The 22,756-nt window shown below is 31.4% G+C and overlaps 3 protein-coding genes across 4 annotated transcripts in view; 2 read left to right on the top strand and 1 right to left on the bottom strand.

Moving 5' to 3' along the window:
- LOC137837173 (uncharacterized) overlaps positions 1-2,462 on the bottom strand; it is an 87,498-nt gene extending 85,036 nt beyond the window's left edge. For both annotated transcript variants that reach the window (XR_011085376.1, XM_068646061.1), the window contains exons 1-3: positions 2,328-2,462; positions 2,145-2,213; positions 32-112 (exon numbers count right to left, since the gene is read on the bottom strand). The gene's annotated coding sequence lies outside the window, so the exon portion shown is untranslated. The remainder of the gene's footprint in view (positions 1-31; positions 113-2,144; positions 2,214-2,327) is intronic.
- A 1,184-nt stretch (positions 2,463-3,646) lies between these two features.
- Positions 3,647-4,442, top strand: LOC137838253 (uncharacterized). The gene is made up of 3 exons (XM_068647504.1): positions 3,647-4,114; positions 4,265-4,320; positions 4,406-4,442. Exons 1-3 carry the CDS (start codon positions 3,647-3,649, stop codon positions 4,440-4,442), a joined length of 561 nt encoding a protein of 186 aa, XP_068503605.1.
- A 4,107-nt stretch (positions 4,443-8,549) lies between these two features.
- On the top strand, positions 8,550-9,530 carry LOC137838252 (uncharacterized). Its single transcript, XM_068647503.1, has one exon. The coding sequence runs from the start codon at positions 8,550-8,552 to the stop codon at positions 9,528-9,530; it is 981 nt and encodes a 326-aa protein (XP_068503604.1).
- The last annotated feature ends 13,226 nt before the right edge of the window (positions 9,531-22,756 follow it).

The raw sequence follows: 22,756 nt of genomic DNA, 5'->3' as shown, positions 1-22,756 counted from the left end.
AGAGAGATATAGAATAGTGTAATAAAATTACCTTGATAAGAACCAAGTGGTTGACTGGGTGATTGTGCTTCATCTTCAGTTTCCTCAAAGCTTGGTGGCATGGATTGACAACCTATCATATACATCCATCATCGTTGAATCATTGGATTGTTTTCTTTAGAAAGCTTCTCAATATTTACAATTTTCATTCAAAGTTCATTTCTTTCTTTCTTAACTACTTCCAAATCTTTTCTAAGTTTACCAGTAGGATGCGTCTCTTTCATAAGTACTAATGTTTGATCCTTGAGACATATTTTCCTTTGATTTTAAATCTAACAGCAAAAGATAATTCAATGTGATTATTACATCCAGGCCAAAATAGTTTTCGGGCCATATTAATAAAACTTTTGTGCTTCTATGTTTGGAGTCTCATCCATACTTAGAGAGTCATTCATTTCTTGATCATGATCCATTTCATACTCTAGACCAGCAAAAATATAAAGCATGCTCTCAAATCAAATCTATTGATGTATCCCTCCTTGTGTACTAAAAATCTAAGAACTAGTATCTATACATAGGTTTCTCCATGACATGTCCAAACTAATATTTAGGAATGAATCCTTTCTTATAAAGATAAACTTTAACTTCTTCAAAATGAAAGAACTTTAGATTTTTGCACTTAGGACAAGGACATCTTATTTTTCCATTTGACAAATTCATTTCTTGACATGCATAGGATAAAAACTCATCTCCTCTTTTTAAAAATGCATCAGTATATCCCCTATTATTAGACATTAATCTATCAAACATCCAACTTCAACTTCGACGAATATCCATAATCTATCATAGAACACAATGCATCATTCAACTATAAAAGAAAGTATTATAATTTGTCATTGCTTAATTTATTTAAGAACAATAAACTATATCCCCTAAACCATGAACTGTGAACATAAAGAAAATCACAAAAAAAAAATACAACGACTAAAATAAAATATTCCCAGCTTTTTTTTTGCATGAAGGATGATAGTCGAAAACGTGGTATGCAAAGAACAATATCTACTTACCTACCACACACCTATTAATACACACATATTAGCTATGTAGACATTCAACAAAACAGTTTCTTATTACATGTACTTTTGGAACAATAAAGCCTATGAATAAGGAGAATGCCACATATAACACAGTTGGAAGCAAAATGATGTAAGAAAACCTCAGTATGTATATATACAGGAGACAGAGATATAAAGGAAGCAATGCCTAATCTCACTATATGACTACAATAATACTTCAAATACAAATGGGTATAATGTAAGAAAAATCTTTAATTAAATACATTTACAATCAGCCTAGAAAAGGAAAGATCCATGCAGACCAAATTTTGGGGCAGTTAATATATTACGTAACTTAGTGAAGCAGAATTCGTATATAGAAAAGCCCATATATCATATACAAATTCTTATTCTTCTTTTTCATATGCAACTTAGTGCCATGTCTCATGTACATCACCACAGTGAAAAAAAGATAAATATGAAATTACCACAACTTTTGAAGTAAGAAAGGAACTTCTCTGCCACAGGTTCCAGTATTAATCCTCCTAATGCCTGATATACAATTGCTACAAATTCAACAGATGAAAGGTTTTTTATGTCTATGATTTCCAACAGCTTCAAAATCTCCTCTTACCGTTCACTTTTACAAAGAGCCAACAAAAAAATTTCCTAAAGTTCTATATGAAACAAAATTGTCTAAAATGTCTAAAAAACCAAGGAAAAATCTTTTATATGAAACGGGTGTTGGTTTACTAAAATGGCACTGAATCAGAAGAATAAGTACAAGTAGTTGGTTGATATATATCTCATTAGGCAATATCAATAGTTATCTAAATTATCTAGTTAGTTTTTTTCAAATTTTAACAAATCACTCAGGCTCAAATTACAAATCAAATCAGTAAGCTCAAATGCAAAATAAATCATCCCCACATGAACTAATAACTAGGCTCAGGATTTTATTCTATTTTCTCAGTAATTTTAGCCAGTTAAAAAGAAAATTTAGTTTACTATATAATATTTGTATTCAACTCAGATACTAAAGTAGTTGAATATTTCCATGAACAGAATAAGAAAACAGATTATTACTTCTGTTGACATTTAATAACTCACCTTCACCAGGAACCAGAAACTAGGAACGAGAAACGCAAAGAACACCTTCCTAATTTGCAATTCCTTGACCTATTTTAGCCAATACGAAATTAGAAGCAATGAATCACAAATTTATTAGTAAAAAAAAATGTATTGAAGTTAAACAGTAGAGAATCAAAAGAGATATGAGAAAAATGATGAAACCTAAAATTTGTGTCGTGAATGCAGAGAATACAAGATGATGCAGTTTTCATTGTTGCAGAGGATGCAGATGATTCAGCCGTTTCACACGAGGAGTCACTTTTATGTTTTACTCTCCCAGTGTAAAATACTCCAATTTCGTTACTTAAAATAAATTAATATTCATTTTAGAAAGCTATACGTTTTCATTTTTGTACGATTAAAAAAAAATTGCAATTATTTAGTTTATCCATTTTTTTAAGATTGATAATTTTAGAAAAATTTGGGACAACTTTTCTAATATAATGATATTAAATTACAATAATATACACAAATTTATTTTTTAATATGACTTAATATTGATTTACTGTTGAAAAAGATAAAAAAAATATTTCATTTATTTTGATAAAAAAAACAATCTTTATACGTAATTTGACGAAATTAATATAAAATCACTGTAATAACAAATTGATTTGATTTTATATCAAACACAAATATAGTTTGTTTATTTTAAAACACTTCTTGGTCTCATGCCACAACAATTGTCCATTTGAATTAATTTTAATTAAATATGTCAATAATTGTAAAATATTTTATTTAGACTACATAACTTTTCATCCAAATTTATCATTATTACAAAGTCAAGGTAACATATGAATTCCAATTAATCCAGAATAAATTTTAATATTTTAAAGTTGTATAAATTTATTGATTATAATCCAATTTAGATTAAAATTTTGTTTTCTAAATTTAGATTAAATTAACAAGTTTATTAATGATATATTTTATTTAATTTAAAGAAAGTTACCATATTTGTTTTTATGCATTAAATATGTCAAAATATTTGTTTTTTTAGAAAGTTTCATTGCCTTTAAAAGACAACAAAAGAAAACTAGTGTCAAAATTACCTCTCTTCTTTTCTTTTACTTTTTTTCTTTGGCTTTTCCATTTGACTTTCTCCTCTTTGTTTGTTATTCTGCCTTTTGTTACGTGTTTGTTCTTCCTTTTTGCTAGGTATACTTTTTACTATACATCATTAAGTTGAATTTCTTTGTTTATTGTTTCTTCTTTAATTTTTTTGTCATATTTTGTTTTCTTAGAAAATGGGTCGCGCAAGAATACCTTAAAACACATCTCAAATTAAAGATCTTGCAAAACAACTTTCTTGCTAAGAAAGAGAAGACTGATGAAGAAGGTCTCCGAATTTTCCAAGAAGTGTGGTGGTGAGCATTGTTTGATTGTGTATGATGATGGTAATGGGGATGTTGGGTCAGTGACTTCACCTCAAAACCATGTAGAGGTACATTCCATGATTCAAAAGTATTATGAAATTCAAATAAAGAATGGGAGACCTCACCAAGACTTATAGTATTGAAGAGTTTCTTGAGAATAGGAAAAACATGATTGAGGCTGAAATTTCCAGAGTGGATAAACAGATTAGCAGCATCAAGTATCCAACTTGGGATCCAAGTATGATAAACATGGAAGAAGATCAATTGACAGCCTTTTGTGCTCATGTGGATGCCAAAATTGAAGCTTGTGATCAGGGAATTAAATTGTTAAAGGATAAGCCTCAAGGTTTTGTGCCAAACATGGTTCAGGAAAATACTACTGCTACCACCTCACATCCAAACCAAGTCAATTACTTGCAAAGTATCTCTCAAAGCGAAGTCCTTCTTGATGATTTTAGTAGTCCAATTGATGTGCCACTAAATTCAACCAATGAACTTAGTGACTTGGAGTTTGAGGAATTGATTATGGGACTTAATAGTTGTGATTGGCCTTATCAAGCATGTGATGATCTTGTGACTGTAACATGTTTTTCTGAATATTTAATTTTGAGTAAACTTGGTTTTGTTTTGTTGTTACACTATATGTTTTGTTGTGTTTCTTAAACAATAAATTAGTTTTTGACATCAATATGCTTCATTTCTTGAAGCTGATTTCTTTAGATTATGTAGGTTTCATCTTGCATTAATATGTGCAAAATTTTGGTTCCATATATTGATTCAGAACAGTGTCCTTTTTGCAATATTATTTTTTCTAACTCATGATTTAAAGATTATACTATTTTATTATTATTAAAATTGATGTTAATGTAGGTTTGATCTTGCTGTGCAGAATTTTGTGAAAATGTGAATTAATATGTCTAGAAGAACTTGATGTTCTTTTTCTTTACCGTGTGCGTCTTTACCTTGAAGGATAATAGGTTTTGTTCTTTAGTGTTTTAAAATCAATATATGCAAGATTTGTGTTTAATATAAACGAATTAATTATTAATATTTATCTTAAATTATTATTTACTAAATCAAATTGTTCGTATATATTGTTTATTTACTATATAGAATTACTTATAAAGATTTTTTAAAAAATTATCCTAAATATTTACTCCTAAACTTTTTTTATTTTTGTGACTTATATTAATGGACTTTAAATTCTGTGAATTTCAAAATTATACTTCTTTTACTTTTTTTTGTTATTTAAAAATAGTATGAGTATGAATACAAAAGTAAAATATATGTTAAATTAAGGTTAAATAAGTTTTAAGTCGATTTTTTGTTTAAATACTATTTTTTTTCTTTCAAATGACATTTTTGATAATTTAACTGTTTTGAAATAAAAAAAATTCTTATATATCTCAATTATATTATCTATGTATCTTTTTTAACTACGGTATGATCATTATTATTAAGTAGCTTACTATTTATTAACGAAAAATAATGAAAATATAATACCTATTTGCAGCAGTGGACATGAACACATGTAAAGTTCTAACAATTACTGTTGGGATACTTTTAGAACATGTTTGTTTTTTAGATGTATTGTTCATAGGTAAAGAATTGAGAGTATATAAGTTATTTATTTGGATTTAAGGTTTTGTAGGGAAGAGAATAAGAGAATATACATGTGAACAATAAATATTATCTTCTCTTAAAATGAAAAGATGTAAAGGAAAAGTCACATCAGCATGTGTTGTTTCATTTCTTATAGTATTGGTATTTTTTTTTATTTTTCTTTACTGTAAGGTTTTTTAATATTAAAAAACAATATTTTTTATTTATATAAGATGTGATTTATTTTCTAATTTTATAGTATATGTTTAATATTTTAAGAAATTATTTGAAATTATGTTTTTATTTAACTTGTTGTTCTGTTTATATTAGTATATTTTTGTTTATAGTTATAATTTATTTAATAATATTTTTTATGAAATTATTTTCTAGTGTTAATTATGTTGTATTTTTGTTGTTGTAGTTTTTTTTTTCACTATAGGTTTTTAATAAAAAAATTATTTTTATACCATCTAATTTATTTTCTTGTTTATTTTCCAATTTTATAGTGCATATTTAATATTTTAAAAATTACTTTAAGTTCTGTTTTTATTTAATTTGTTGAATACATATTTTTTTTAATTATAATTTAAAAATTATATCTATGTATATTTAACACATATTTATTTTCTAATTGTAATTTTTAAATCTACGAAATATGTGAAAGTTGTTTATTTTTAAACAAAAATAAATCATTTCATTATTAAAAAAAATTAATAGACAAGGATAAATTTATAAAGTAACATTTAACACCTTTACAAAAATTAAAATTCTCTCAACCATCATATCACTCACAAACTCTCATAAACTTTCCTCAGACATTTACTCTGAGATATCTCAATTCAAACACTCTCACTTTCTTCACACTTCTCTCTCACATCCCCACACATCCACTCCCTCAAATCTCTATACATGCCCTCCCCAATCCAAACACACCTTTAATGTTGTGTTTGATTATGTATATTTACTGTCCATGTAGAATGGAAGGTGTGGATCTTGGATGTTTGTTTTTACTAATTCTTGCATAAGTGCAAGGAAAGAAAGGAGAAGAATGTTGAGATTTTGACCCCTCCATCACTAAAAAAAAATGGTTTTAACGAGGGTTTATTTTTACATTATCTAGGGTTAAAACCTCCATTAAGTCATTTACCCAGGGTTGTAGTTTTCCCGCTAAACCATCCCTGCGGAATGTGTTCCCCAGGGTTTTTTTAAATCTCAGGAAAAGCCTTTCAAAAATACCATGGGTTTAAGAACCTCCGTAAAATACCATGGATTTCAAAACCTCCGTAGAAGGAGAAAGATAGATAATAGTTTGTCTATTACTACTTTGTGCTTAACTTTAATTATATGTGTACAACACTCTATATATATTATAATAAAAAATATATTATATATTTATAATAAAAATAAAAATAAAATAGATAATTATAATATTATATTATAATAGTAGTAAAATAAACATATTTATATAATAATAATATAAATTAGTAATACAGTGGTAGTAAAAGAAAATAAATTAGTAATATAAATGTAAAAACTCTGAAATAATAGTAATATATTTAAAATTTAAAATAGGAATCATATATAAAAAAATAATAAATTATAATTAAAAACTGTAATCATTTTTTTAAAATAATGAATAACAATAATAATAAATTATAAACAATAATAAATAAATAAATATAAATTATATATTCAATAATAATTAAAATAAATTTATTAAATAATAATATTAACAATAATAAATTTTAATTATAATTATAATTTGATTTTATTACATATTTTTATTAAATTTTAATCAACTAAAATTTACACAAAATTATCTCATATTTTATTATTTAAATTTTTTTAAGGAAAGAATAAATTTGTAAACTTACATTTTATATTTATTGAAAAAATCCAATATTTTCTTTATTAGTCCTCTCTTTCTTCACATAAAAAAATGTCTTGCGAGATATTTCATTTGAGATATGTTTTAAGGTTATTTTTGCACGACTCATTTTCTACAAAATAACACATGACAACAAAATTCAATAAGAAGCAATAAACACTAAAAGAATTCACCAATAATATACAATAATAAATATACCCAAGAAAAGAAAAGAACAAACAAAAAGGAGAAAGTGTGATGAAAAAGCTTAGCAATAAAACTTTCTAAAAGAACAAATCTTTTTCAAATATTTAATATATAAAAATTATGGTAACTTTCTATAAATTAATTTTAATTAGATCAAATGCAAATATATCATTATAATCCATCAATCAATGTTAAATAACTTGGATTTTAATGAATAACAACTAATTTTTAATGATTGATTGATTGAAATCAAATTTAAAATGTTTATACATTTTACATGATTAAACTTTTCTCTTTCTACAGCATTGATTATTTCTATTTATTTTAAGATATCATATCAAATGTAAAAAATTCTCTATCTTTTATCACTTCTCATCTAAATCTTTATTTATGTTTTTCTTTAATATCTATTATATGTCTCTCTTCTATTAAAACTGTGATTTTACCTATTACATATTATCACATCTCTCACTGTACTCTGTGTGCAAAATAGTCAAAGTTTATTATTAAGTTGAAATTAATATTAGATTCAATATTAATTTTCAAATAAATTAATATTCTGCATAATAAATATTTATATTCTAGGATTATAAAAAAATGCAATTATTTAGTTATTTTAACTTTTACATGGACTTTTTTAAGATTGATAATTTTGGAAGAATTTGAAACAACTTTTGTAATATAATGAGATTAAATTACACTAACATACACAAATTTAATTTATAAATTTGATTAACTGTCGATACCAAACCTTTTCTTGGCCCCATGCCACAACAATTGTCCAATTGAATTAATTTTAATTAAATATGTCAATCACTGTAAAATATTTTATTTAGACTAAATAGATTTCATCCAAATTTATCATTATTACACGGTAACATTTGAATTTCAATTAATACAGGTTAATTTTAATATTTAAGGTTGTATATATTTATTGATTATAATCAAATTAGATTAAATTAACAAGTTTATTAATGATATATTTGATCTAATTAAAATTAATTTAAAGAAAGTTATCATATTTGTTTATATGCATTAAATATCTCAAAAGATTTGATTTCTTGAGAAAGTTTCATTGCCCTTTAAAAGACAACAAAAGAAAATAAGTGTCAAAATTAACTCTCTTTTTCTCTTTAACTTTCTTCCTAAGCCTTTTCCATTTAACTTTCTCCTTTTTGTTTGTTCTTCTTCATTTTGCCACGTGTTTGTTCATCCTTTTGTCAGGTATACTTTTTACTATACATCATTAAGTTGAATTTCTTGAAATGGCATAAGCATTACCACTGCAGTTCCATCAACAAAATAGTAAAAGTTAAGTTAGGATAGATTATGAGAACAATGGTGGGAGGGTCGTTCGGCTACGGGAGGTTACGAAGGCCGCAACAATCATTCAACAACGTCACAACTTTCTTTTTCTCGAACTTCCCAGACAACTATGGCGAATATGATATGGTAAAAGTGTTCCAACGCTGGGCAAGGGTGAAAGAGGTTTTTATTTCTCGTAGAATGAATAGGTGGGGGAGAAGATATGGGTTCGTCAGGCTGTTCAACGTGGCGAATGTTCGTGGGCTCGAAAGGGAGATGGACCAAGCGTGGGTTGGCAATATGAAGCTATACGTTAACATTCCGCGTTACAGAAGATCTGAACTGGTGCACACAGAGGTTCCACTCAGAGGAAAGGGGGTGCAATCTGAACGCAGTAACATGGAAGAAAGGAACGGTCACAGGTTCAAACTCAGAGAAGGGAACAAGAAGGAGGAGGGAAGGCATTATAAGGGAAAGGAAAGAAAGGAGTGGAGAGAGGTCAACAAAAATCAATCTTATGCGGACGTGGTGGAAAAAGGTCCACTAAACGTATGGAAGGGCCCTATTTTTGAAACAAAGCAACAAACTCTTCCTTGGTTGAACAATAGTGCAGTAGGCTTCTTCTCTGGAGATCTGAGCTACAATCAGGTGTGTGAGGAGTTTATCTTGGGAGGGATGAACATGGTAAAAGTGAGATATCTGGGGGACAACATGGCTCTCATAACACCCAACCAGGGAGCTAGAGTAGAGGATATCATTCGAACCAATAAGCAATGGTTTGAGAGTGTGTTTGAGGCGGTAGAACCATGGACCGATGCACATGTAGCAAGACATAAAATTATCTGGGTTAGGTGTTACGGGCTTCCTATTTCCTTGTGGAATAAGGACTGCTTTTCGAAAGTTGTTGGTGAAGTAGCATCCTTGGTGGAGGTTGACAAAGCAACGGAAATTGGGAGAACTTGGAGTATGCCAGACTTCAGGTTCGTATTCCCAAATCGTGTAGTGCGAAACTAGCAAAGGAAATGAAGATTAATGGTCAAATCCTAAACATTTACATGGAGGAAGAGCAATCAGTTTTCTTCGGAGGCAAATGTAAGTGTAAGTACAATTTCTACGAATCCTCAGATAACATCACTTCTTCGGAATCGTTTGTGGAGGGAACAATCTGGTTGGAAAAGAGTGTTGAAGAAGAGGGCAGGCCAGGAGAGGCGGCGCTGCGGTGGTCGGAGAAGCTAGCGAAAGATGGGCAAGGAAATATCCCTAATAAGACAAAAGAACAGTTTGAAGAGGAAGGGGAAATGCTACAAAATCTGGAGCAGGTAGAAGGTAACAGTGCTTACACGAATAAGGCAAAAGCGATGCAGGCAGAATTTGTAGAGGCAGAGGTAGGGGAGTCAGCTTTTTCGGTTTCCCACATGGTTAACATTGCATGTAAAAGCAATTCTGTCCAAGTAGCACTGACCAACTTTCTTGTAGCTTTAGAGGCCTCAAATTGTAGTAAAACAAATATGTATGTAAATCATGAGGAGTGCAGGGATGAGGCCCAACAAGAAAGTCAAATCGAGCCCAAGTGGAATGAAGCTGGTCAGGAATTGGTTGTTGCTACTTCAGCCCAATCAGAATCAGGCCCACTTCGTGTGAAGACTGAAAAGACGCGAGTGGATGACATGCACTCATCTTTAGTTACCAAAGGTGATAGGAGTGTAAAAAACAAAGGGTCAAGGGGGAGAGAGGGTGACGTCGAACGAGCAGGAAAGGAGTCTGTGCAGGGGGAGGTGTGTTGTGAACAATCATTTTGCGGTGAAGGTTCTAATCAAAAGGGCAACGATAATCACGGTGTTCAGCTTGCGAATTTGGGCGAAGAATTGGGAGCAGAGGTGTCCAATAAAGCATCCTCATTTATTCAGAGAAGGAGCAGAGGTTTGTGGGAATTGGGAGAAACAAGCAGGCTAATGCAAGGAAGAACAAACCACCAAGCAGAAGACACATTGGAGGGCAGTTCCTCAAATTCAAAGGTCAGTAAAATTCCAAATGTAGTTTTTTGCAACAGTAGATGTAGGGAGGAAGACAAAGAGGAAGAAACAACTGACTTGTGGGAGGTAGGCAAAAATCTAGGGGTTGCCTGTCGTAAGGATGAGGTTAATGTCGTAGAGGAAATTGAAAGAATGGAGTCAAGAGATCTTGAGACAATGAAGAAACATCATGAGGGGAACACAAGGAGTTACATATGATCATTGTAAATCTGAATATAAGAGGGGTAGGAGGAGGAATCAAGGCTAAATACTTGAAAAATTTGATTTTGAAGGAGGGGGTGGAAATGGCATGCCTACAAGAAACCAAAACAACTTTGTTCTCGGATGCTCGTTGCTTTGCTTTGTGGGGAAATAATGAAGTGGGTTGGATACACAACGATGGAGTAGGAGGGGCGGGAAGTCTACTAGTAATGTGGTATAAACAATTCTTTGTATATGAAAGGCATGTGGAGGGAAGCGGCTTTATTGCGATCTTTGGCCAACATGTGAATTCTAGACTAAAATGTGCGGTGGTCAATGTATATGCAGCATGCAACATGAGTGACAAGAAGAAGTTATGGGAGGAATTATCAAGCGTGAAAAACACTAATCCGGGTTGGGCTTGGTGTTTCTGTGGGGACTTCAATGCGGTCAGGTCTGCAGGTGAAAGGAAAGGTGTAGGGGAAAGGGGAAGCCAAAAGAGCGAGATCAAAGGATTCAATAGTTTTATAGAAAGTAATCTTCTAGTGGAACTACCGTTAGTGGGAAAGAAGTATACATGGTTCAAAGCTAATGGCACATCAAAAAGCAGATTAGATAGAGTATTGGTGTCGGACGAATGGCTGCAAAAATGGCCTATGGGAAAGCAATACATCCAGCCGAGAGAAGTGTCAGACCACTGTGCAATAGTGGTGAAATGTGTCTCAAAGGATTGGGGACCTAGACCTTTTAGATCGTTGGATGCTTGGCTCATGGACCCAGGATTCAAAGATTTAGTTAAAGCTATGTGGAACTCATATACGGTTCAAGGTGATCATATAACAGTGCTAAAAGACAAGCTGAAAATCCTCAAGTGCGACCTCAAAGAGTGGAATAGAGATGTATTCGGTCACTTGATCACAGAGAGAAAAAGGGTGTTGTTTGAAATTGATAACCTTGATAATCAAGACGATGGAACTGAATTTGAAGATCAGGGAAGGATGAAGAGACTAGACCTAATAGGACAGTTAAATGTATTAAATAAGAAGACTGAATCTTTGTATAGGCAGAAAGCTAGGACAAGCTGGTCCAAATATGGGGATGCCAACACCAAATTTTATCATGCCACATTAAGATGGAGACGTATGAAGAATGAGGTGAAAGGAGTACATGTGGGGGACCAGTGGTGCGAAGAACCCGAGGTTGTAAGGAGGGAAGCAAAAAGATTGTTTGAAGAAAGATTTGCAGCCAAACATGACTTCGGGGTCAGGTTAGACAATGTACAGTTTAAAAAGTTATCTGTGGAAGAAAGTGTGAGTATTATATCTATAGCTACGGAAGAAGAGATTAAGGAAGCCGTGTGGTCATGCGAGGGATCCAAAAGCCCAGGCCCGGACGGGTACAACTTTAATTTTGTTAAACATAATTGGGAGGTTCTTAAACAAGATATTATTGCAGCAGTGCACCTTTTCCAAGCTTCCGGACGCCTTCCCAAGGGAAGTAATGCATCATTCATAGCACTTGTGCCCAAAGTGAGGGATCCGACATCCCTTGAGCAATTTAGACCTATATCTCTTGTGGGAATGCTTTACAAAACCATTGCTAAAGTTTTGTCATGTCGAATGAAGAAGGTGTTGCCCTTGGTCGTCGATGAATGCCAAGCTGCCTTCCTGAGAGATAGAGGGCTACTCGATAGTGTTTTAGTAGCTAATGAGGTCATTGAGGAATTGAGGAGGGGTAGGAGGAGGGGCTTGTGCTTCAAAATAGATTATGAGAAGGCGTTTGATTCAGTAAGTTGGGCGTTTCTTTTTGACATGCTTCAAAAGTTGGGATTTCATAGAAGATGGATTATGTGGATGAGAGGTTGTTTGGAATCTGCAACAGTATCAGTGTTGGTTAATGGTAGTCCTTCTGAGGAGTTCAAAGTTTCGAGAGGTCTAAGGCAAGGAGATCCCCTAGCACCCTTTTTGTTTATTGTGGCTGCTGAAGGGTTATCTGGGTTGGTTAGGCAGGCGCTCAGAGTCAATTTGCTTACAGGAATAAAGGTTGGAAGAGAGAAGGTCGAGACATGTATGCTACAATTCGCGGATGACACAATTTTCTTTTGTGAAGACCTATATTCCAATGTCATTACCATAAAAGCAATACTCAGATGCTTTGAACTAGCGTCAGGATTGAAAGTAATTTTTCACAAGTCAAAGTTGACCGGAATTAATGTCGGAGAGCAGACTCTTGAAGTCTATGCAAAGAGCCTACATTGCACTCTTATGAAGATACCCTTTAAATACCTGGGGTTGGAGATAGGAGGAAATCCAAGGAGGAAGAAGTACTGGGAGATGATAATAGAAAAGTTAAACACAAAACTTAGTGCTTGGAAGGGGAGGTTTCTATCTATGGCTGGCAGAATTTGCTTAATTAAATCGGTTTTTACGTCATTACCGTTGTATTATCTATCTTTTTTCAAGGCACCAGAAATGGTTTGTGAGAGTATTATACGAATCCAAAGAAGATTTCTCTGGGGATGGGGAAAGGAGAATAGGCCAATACCGTGGGTGAGTTGGGACAAAATTTGCAGACCACTGGAGGAAGGAGGGCTGGGAATCAAAGACATCAGGAAATTCAACGCAGCACTTTTAGCAAAATGGAAATGGAGACTTATGAGTGAAGAAAAAGGCGTGTGGAAAGATATTTTGTTGTCTAAGTATGGTATGGATTCAAATCCAAGCCGTAACAACCAGAAGAATTCCTCTTGGTGGTGGAAAGACCTGTGCAAGAGTTGTGGTGAGGAAGAAGAAGTAAGTTGGTTTCATAGTGCCACTAGCTGGAAATTGGGGAATGGGGATAGGGTACGTTTCTGGGAGGACGCATGGACTAGCAGCAGGACTTTACGGGATTCCTTTCCGAGACTGTTTTCTATATCGCTGAATCAGGAATCAAAGGTGTCTGAGGTGGGAATATGGGAGGACAATGAGTGGACATGGACGTTGGGTTGGAGAAGGTATAGGTTTCAGTGGGAGTCTGAACTAGTAGATGAGCTGCTAAGAGTGATAAGCAGAACCAAACTCATCAGGGAAGAGATGGATTCCCAGAAGTGGGAAGGGGACACATCTGGAGTTTTTTCGGTGAAGACGGCATATGAACGACTTACTAAATCTTCTACAGATGGCCCAAATGCAATCTTTAACTTGCTCTGGCAGGTTAAAGCGTATCCTAATGTGTTGGTAACCGCGTGGAGGGCCCTTCTAGACAAACTTCCAACAAAGACAAACTTAATGAGGAGAGGGGTGATGATAAACAACCAATTATGTGTATTGTGTGGGGGTGGCAATGAAACAGTACAACATCTATTTGTGGAGTGTTCGGTAGCTCAACGTGTGTGGAATAGATGCTTTAGATAGATGGGAATTGTCTGTGCTCAACATAGGGAGCTGACATGTCATTTGGAGCAGTTCAACTTTCAAGCTTTCAATTACAAGCAGAATATGGTGTGGAAAGGCATGTGGGTAGCGGTGGTGAGATGTCTTTGGGGCAGCGGAACACTATAATCTTCAAAAATGGTGTAGTGGATGATGATGAAATTTTTCATCTAGCACAAGTTAGAGCCTGGTCATGGATGAAACATAGGATGCGGTCTTTTAATTACTCTCTTGCGGAGTGGCATCTAAACCCTGTCCAATGTATAAAATGCTAATTCTATCTTCTTTGTAGGGGAGCCAGAAACCATGTGATGGCAATCATATCTCCATGGCAGAACCTAATAAGATGTTTCCAATACAAAAGTGTGACAAATCTAGTATTTTATTGAGTCTGATTCAGGGCACAGGGGGTTACTCCTAAACCATAGCAGATGAGTTAAGCAGGGCGAAAGATGTGAGGGAGGAACATTTGAAGTCATGATGGTGCCTAAACGGAGGGGAATTAGAGTTTCTGATGTTTTGTCTTTTGAATGTAAGGGGGTAGGTTGTAAAGGGGAAGGGGTATGTCAGATTCAGAGGAAAGTTTAGAAAGGAAGACTTGGATTCAAAAACAAGGTATGACACTGGACTATGAGATGCCACCCTGTTATGCTATTTGGAGTCGGTGAAAGGGGGAAGTGAGTAGATAATATTCAATAAGGTAGGAGAAGTTTTGTTTTCGGTGGCTTCTGCAACATAGATATTCTTAAAAACTGCAGATTGGGCTTTTTGTGACAGCACATGCTGTTTTCTATCCAGGTGTAGGTATCTCTGTTTTTCTAGGATACATGCGATGCTTCATGCTGATGTTTTTCTAGCTAAACTTTGTATTGTTTTTTCTATTGCTTTATTTTATGCATTGTATCTTAGATGACTTTCTTTGTATAAGGGTTGGGACACCCCTGAAGTGTCCCTTTTATTACATTAATTTGTTGCTGATAAAAAAAAAATTAAGTTGAATTTCTTTGTTTATTGTTTCTTCTTGAATTTTTTTTGCCATATTTTGTTTTCTTAGAAAATGGGTCGTGCAAAATAACCTTAAAACACATCTCAAATGAAAAATTTCGCAAGACAACTTTCTTGCGAAGAAAGAGAGGGCTAATGAAGAAGATCTCTGAATTTTCCAAGAAGTGTGGTGGTGAACACTGTTTGATTGTGTTTGATGATGATAATGGGGATGTTGGGCCAATGACTTCACCCCAAAACCCTGTAGAGGTACACTCCATGATTCAAAAGTATTATAAAAGTGAAATAAAGAATGAGAGACCTCACAAGACTTATGGTATTGAAGAGTTTCTTGAGAATAGGAAAAACATGATTGAGACTGAGATTTCCAAAGTGGATAAACATATTAGCAGCATCAAGTATCCAACTTGGGATCCAAGTATGATAATCATGGAAGAGGATCAATTGAGGGCCTTTTGTGCTCATGTGGATGCCAAAATTGAAGCTTGTGATCGGGGAATTAAATTGTTGAAGGATCAACCTCAAGGTTTTGTGTCAAACATGGCTCAAGAAAATGCTGTTGCTACCACTTCACATCCAACCCAAGCCAATTACTTGCAAAACATCTCTCAAAGCGAAACCCTTCTTGATGATTTCTTGAAGCAACTTAATGATAAGAGTTATGGAATGGTAGATTTTAGTAGTCCAGTTGATGTGCCACTAAATTCAACCAATGAACTTAGTGACCTGGAGTTTGAGGAATTGATGATGGAACTTAGTAGCTGGGATTGGCCTTATCAAGCATGTGATGATCTTGTGGGTTGTAACAATAAAGTTGATGAATCTGTCTTGCCAAGTATTTGTGTTGAATATCAAGGAGGAGGAGATTTGCATGCCTTACCACCATCACTAGATGTATCAGATGATTATTGTAACATGTTTTTTCTGAATGTTTAATTTTGAGTAAACTTAGTTTTGTCTTATTGTTACACTATGTGTTGTTGTGTTTCTTTAACAATAAATTAGTTTTTAATATCCATTTGCTTCGTTTCTTGAACCTGATCTGTTTAGATAATGTAGGTTTTATTTTGTAGTAAAAAGTGCAAAATTTTGGTTCCATATATTGATTCAGAGTAGTGCCCTTTTTGTAATATTATTTTTTCTAACTCATGTTTTAAAGATTATACTATTTTTTTTATTATTAAAATTGATGGTAATGTAGGTTTGATCTTGTAGTAAAGAGTGCAGAATTTTGAGAAAAATTGAATTAATATGGTTAGAAGATCTTCATGTTTTTTTCCTTTACCGTGTGTGTCTTTACCTTGAAGGAGAATATGTTTTGTTCTTTATTGTTTTAAAATCAAAATATGCAAGATTTCATTTATTTTGATAAAGAAACAATCTTGATACGTAATTTGACGAAGTTAATATAAAATCACTATAATAACAAATTGATTTGATTTTGTATCAATCACAAATTTAGTCTGTTTATTTTGTTTATTTTATTGATTATAATCCAATTTAGATTATGTTAACAAGTTTATTAATGATATATTTAATCTAATTAAAATTAATTTAAAGAAAGTTATCATAATTTTTTTATGCATTAAATATCTCAAAAGCAAAAGATTTGTTTTCTTGAGGAAGTTTGTTTGCACCTTTAATACTGAGAATAAAAAGTTGTTTAATAATTTATGTAAAATGTGACAAATAAACTATATATATTTCTTAACATTATTTTATTATTTTATGTTTATGTAAAATCTGAAAAATAAAATTTAACATTAAAAATTTCCATTTCCATTATGTAAAAATATTAATTGTAAATAAAAAATGTATTTTTTATAAAGAATTAAATATTATAAAAATAAGAATTATGTACACATTTTATTAAAACTTCTAATTCCTTTTCTTAACATTTTTTTGGTTTTCTTAATTACTACAACATTATGTATAATATTTTTAATTATAAGATTAATATTTTTTTAAAATGTAAGAAATAAACTATATCTATTTCATAACATTATGTTATGTGTATGTAAAATATGTCTATGTAAAATGTAAAAAAAATATATATAACATTAAAAATTTCTATTTCCATTATGTAAAAATATTAATTTTAAATAAAAATATATTTTTTTTAATAAAGAATTAAATGTTCAAAAAAGTAATAACTATTTGGATTTAAGGTTTTGTAGGAAAGAGAATAATAGGATATACATGTGAACACTAAGGGCATGTTTGTTTGACATGTTTGTTTCAAGGGAAGTACTGTTCACAAGAATTGAAGTATATTGATGTTCCCTATTTGGATCAAGAGATGTGCGCGGAAGTGTGAGGAAGGATATCCACATGAACACTGAAAATCATATTCCTCTTATATGCAGAGATTGTTGTGGAAAGACACGTCAGCATTGGTGATTTTCCTAATTTATTCCAGATTTTGTTTTGACATGCTGAAGGCAAAGGAAAAATAAACGGGACAAAAAAACAAATAAAAAAATAAAGATAAAATCATATTACAAAACAAACATATTAAGTATATTTATAATATAAATAAAATTATTATAAAATATATAATCAATTATGAATAATATATAATTGATTATGTATATAATTTCTATAAATTAATTTTTTAAATATTATTATTAATTTAATATTTATTTTATTATTATTTAATTTTAAATAAATATATTAATTAATTTTTTAAAATATAAAAATAAATTTGTAATCTTAATATTTTATTAATTAAAAAAATAAAATTTCAATCACACTCGTCACATCATTTACAAACTTATTATATTTATAAAAAAAATTCATGTTCAAAGAATGATAAGAAACTAATGTTTTTTTAAAAAATAATTATTCATCCGTATTGGAAATAATTTACAAAATTTTAATTAACTCAAATTCACAAAAAAATATTTCATATTTCATTATTCAAATATTTTTAAAAACAAGGATAAATTTGTAAACTTACATTTTACACTTGTAAAAAAAATCAAAATTTCCCTACAACCATTCCATCAATCACAAACTCCCATAAATTTTTCTCGCACATCCACTCTAACATACCCCAATCCAAACAACCTCACTTTCTTCACACTTTCTTCTCATATTCTCACACATCCACTCCCCAATCCAAACACACCTTAAATATTATCTCCTCTTAAAATAAAGAGATGTAGAGGAAAAGTCTCATCAACATGTATTGTTTCGAATTTATCTTCATTTATTCTACTGTTAGTATTTTTTATTTTTTATTATTGTATGGTTTTTTAATATTAAAAAGTAGTATTTTTTATTTATATAAGATGTGATTTATTTTCTAATTTTATAATATATGAATATTTTAAGAAATTATTTGAAGTTGTGCTTTTATTTAATTTGTTCTTGTGTTTGTATTAATATATTTTTTATATATAATTATTATGTTTATGAGTTATAATTTATTTGATAATAGTTTTTTATGAAATTTTTTTCTATTTTTAATTACGTTATATTTTTGTTGTTGTAATATTTTTATATTTTTTTATTTTTTTATTACTATAGAAATTTTAATATAAAAAAATAATTTTTATTTATATAAGATCTGATTTATTTTCTTGTTTATTTTTTAGTTTTATAGTGCATGTTTAATATTTTAAGAAATTACTTGAAGTTCTATTTTTATTTAATTGTTTAAATACATATTTTTTTCTAATTATAATTTTAAATTATATCTATTTATATTTAATATATATTTATTTTCTAATTGTAATTTTTAAATCTACGAAATATGTTAAAGTTGTTTATTTTTAAACAAAAATAACTCATTTCATTATTAAAAAAAATTAATAGGTAGGGATAAATTTGTAAAATAACATTTAACACCTTTAAAAAAAATAAAATTCTCTCACAACCATAAGATCACTCACAAACTCTCCTAACTTCTCTCACACATTCACTTTAAGATATCCCAATCCAAACACTCTCACTTTCTTCACACTTCTCTCTCACATCCCCACACATCCAGTCCCTTAAATCTTCACACATCCACTCCCCAATCCAAACACACATTTAATCATGTGTTTGTTTCTATATATTTCTTGTTCGTGTAGAATGGAAGACGCGAATATTGGATGTTTGTTTTTACTAATTCTTGCATAAATGCGAGGAAAGAAAGGACAAGAATGTTGAGATTTTGGACCCTCCATGGTAAGCGCGAAAAAGGAGAAAGATAATTTGAACAATCAACTCATAATTTGGACATTCACCATAAATGATTGCAACTTATCTCTGATAAGAACATTTGACATCTACGTGCTCTAAAATTGTTCTCATACCACAATTCTTATGGTGGTGGAAAATGTTTTGAAAAGGAGATAATTGAAAAATATATTATTAATTTGTTTTCTTTTAAGAAAATAAAAAAGAGATAAAGTGGTTGCATTTTAGTTTTGAAAATAAGAAAATAAAAAGGAAAATAAAATTAAAATATATATTTTTTCTCTTCACACCCCTTATTTCTCTTCGTGCACTCTTCGCACACCCATGTTTCTCTTCACGCACCTTTGGCCCGCAATCTTTACACTACCTTGTTTCTCTTAGCATAACCACCCTGCACCACTGCACCAGCCGACCACCTTCAGCCACAGCAATTGTCACCACAGTCGCCACCGCTACCTTACACCATGCGGCAGCTGCCAACAATAGCTTCCACGCACTGTAGCAGCACCGATTTCCACGGTTCGCACCTCCACTCCTGCATCGCCAACCGTGCCTCTGCACGGCTTGCAACTGCCTAGGCCAAACCATGCCAACTCTAGCAAGTCCCGCCAACCGCCGCACTGCAACACAACAACGCCCCGCCACGACCTATAGTTATATGAACCAATATTAGACTAATGAACTTAACACATAGTGTAGTTGGTATAGCAAGCTATATGAACCAAGACACTCATTATGTGTTAGAGGTTTAACAATCACTATACACTCCCACATTACTTGTTGTTATTGTTGTGTTGCACTTATTAGGTCATGCACGTGCTCAATATTTATAAGTGTTATAGAGATCTTTCCAAGATCTCTTGCAAGCGGCCCCACTTGACACTCATACAGATGATTTCATCAAATGTATGTTGCAAATCATACACCACCCATAAGGGATATAAAAATCATTAAAAACTTTGTAAATTGTTAAAACTCTTTTACCTCAGAATTTTAATCACAAAGTTTATCCTCTCGATAATGCAGTATTTAGCACTTTCACACACACCATAGGAATGGAAAAAATTAATTTTGAATCAATATTAGTGCTAGTAGAACTAACAAGTGACTTGTTTGTACCCATATGAACCTTATTCATGGGATCTCCAATCACAAAGGTTGGGTTTCCATCACTTGTTTGTTTGCAAGTGGCTTAAGTCCCATTCCCTCAATGTTTCTAAAATAAGTTTTCTCCCTAGGAATTTTGTTAGAGGATCTGCCAAATTCCGTTCTAACTTGACATAGTCAATAGAAATCGTTTCACTCTTTAACAGTTGTTTCACTAAATTATGTCTCAATTGTATATGTCTGTTCTTTTCATTGAAAGTTTTATTTTTATTTATAGTTATTGCCGATTGGTAATCACAATGCATTGATATAGATGAGGTTGGTTTCATTTAGGGGTGGCAATGCGGGGCGAGCCGACCCGCTACCAAAAAGTGCGGGGCGGGCTCACTAATCTAGCTCGGTAACCCGTGTTGTTCCTCCCAACAACTGGCTCGCGTAAATAAAAAAATAATTATTTAATTTTTGTTGTAAAAAAAAATCATACTCCATTCATCCATTATTGCAATGTGACCTTTCTTTTATTTTAAAAAACTTGAATTCAATGTACTAAAAAAATGAATGTTTTTTTTTAATCATATAAAGGAGTTAGTATTAAGAGTGACATTGGATTTAGTTTTAAGTAAAGTCTTATATTTAAAATTTGTTAATAAAAAAATAATATAAAGAAGAGATTTTGGTAGGATAGTTAAAAAAATAGTTCTCTTCATTAAAATATTTTGTAGCAAATTTTGATAACATACTCTTTCTTATACATTTACATACAAACATAGGAAAAAAATAGATGCAAAACAAAACTTTAATTATTTTTAATCAAGCCTTCTAACAACCCTCATACTTGAATTTTTTTTTTATCTTAATTAAATGATTTGAAACACGGATAAATTTTAGTAGGAATAAGTTTTTTATAATTAATGAAATTTTATTATTTAAAAAAAAAATCTTAAGCGGGCTGGCCTGCAAGCCCACAGGTTACTTCTTATGTGGGGCGGGCCAGTGAAATGAGACTGCACTCCTAGCGCGGGGTAGTTATGGACCTAGAGGTGCGCTTAGTGCGCATAGGGTCTAGTTCAAGTAAAACATTTTCTTTTAAACCTAAGTCCATGTGTGTTAGGGCACGCAAATGTTAGGTTGCATGTATGTAGAAGAGGAGCGTAGCCACGTCGAGGGCGCCTACGTAAACAAACTGGACCCTTGATGCTGGTACATGAGTTGATACCGTGGTGGTTAGTTTGTTATTATTTTATGCATTCCTTTGAGGAAAGATTTCGTTTTGTTGCAGCAGCATCGTGAGGGTGTGCCCTTGAGCAAAATATTTTTCTGCTGAGTATGCTTTCAATTGATATTATATTCTCATGATAAAAAGTTGTTACAAGAGATAAACTATAAAAAGGACTTGAGATCCCAGGTTAAGGTATGCAGTTTCTAAGACTAAAACTTGTTACTTCTTAATTCTTATAAGCTCTGTACGAACTTGATCGTCGGAGTGCAATCAACAGGTAGGACTCTCTCTGTTTCAACGTAGCCTCATTCCAACGCAACAAAGGGAAGAACAAATTCTAGCAGAAACCGACGAAGCTAGAACTTGTCATCAGAATCAACCGGCGAGCAAATCAACTGACAAAAACAAAATATATATATATATATATAATATAATATAATACAATAAAAAAATATGTTTTAACTATATTAAAAAGTTCACCTATATATTATGGAACACATTACCATGTTGCAAAGTTTGATACATAATTTTTTTTTCATTAACATCCATATATTAGGAGACACAAAAATAAAAAAGACAATGGTAAGTTGATAATTTGTAATATTTTTTTTGGAAGGAAGGGTCATAGTATGAAATTTTCTTTCTTGAATGTAATATGTTCTTTTAATAATGGATAACCATAATGCTCTAACTAAAATAAAAATTACATTCCTTATTAGAAAGTATTTCTCTAACTCAATATTGAAAAACAATAAGTTTATTGCAAAATCTCCAATGCATTTCCTTACAGTAAGGACTAGATATAAGCGTAGGACTAAATATATATGATTGGTCTGACAATAGGCTCATAACTAAATAAACTTTGCTATAATAGACTTAGTTTTCATATTTTAAAGTTAAATGTAAACTTAACTCATACTATGTTGTAATTTAATTTTATCTCTAATTAATATGAAATTTCTAACACTCTTTTTCTATAAGTGTAATGAAACCTTTTAGATTATGTTTTTTCAAAATAAATTTTAAAATAATATATTTGAAAATATTTTTTTTAATTTTTATAGACATTTGTAATGTCTTAGCAGTGGTTTACCA

This window comes from Phaseolus vulgaris, chromosome 4, assembly GCF_000499845.2.
Source record: "Phaseolus vulgaris cultivar G19833 chromosome 4, P. vulgaris v2.0, whole genome shotgun sequence".
Lineage (NCBI taxonomy): Eukaryota > Viridiplantae > Streptophyta > Magnoliopsida > Fabales > Fabaceae > Phaseolus > Phaseolus vulgaris.
The sequence above is the reverse complement of the archived record's forward strand: the minus strand, read 5'-3'. Positions and strand labels throughout refer to the sequence as shown.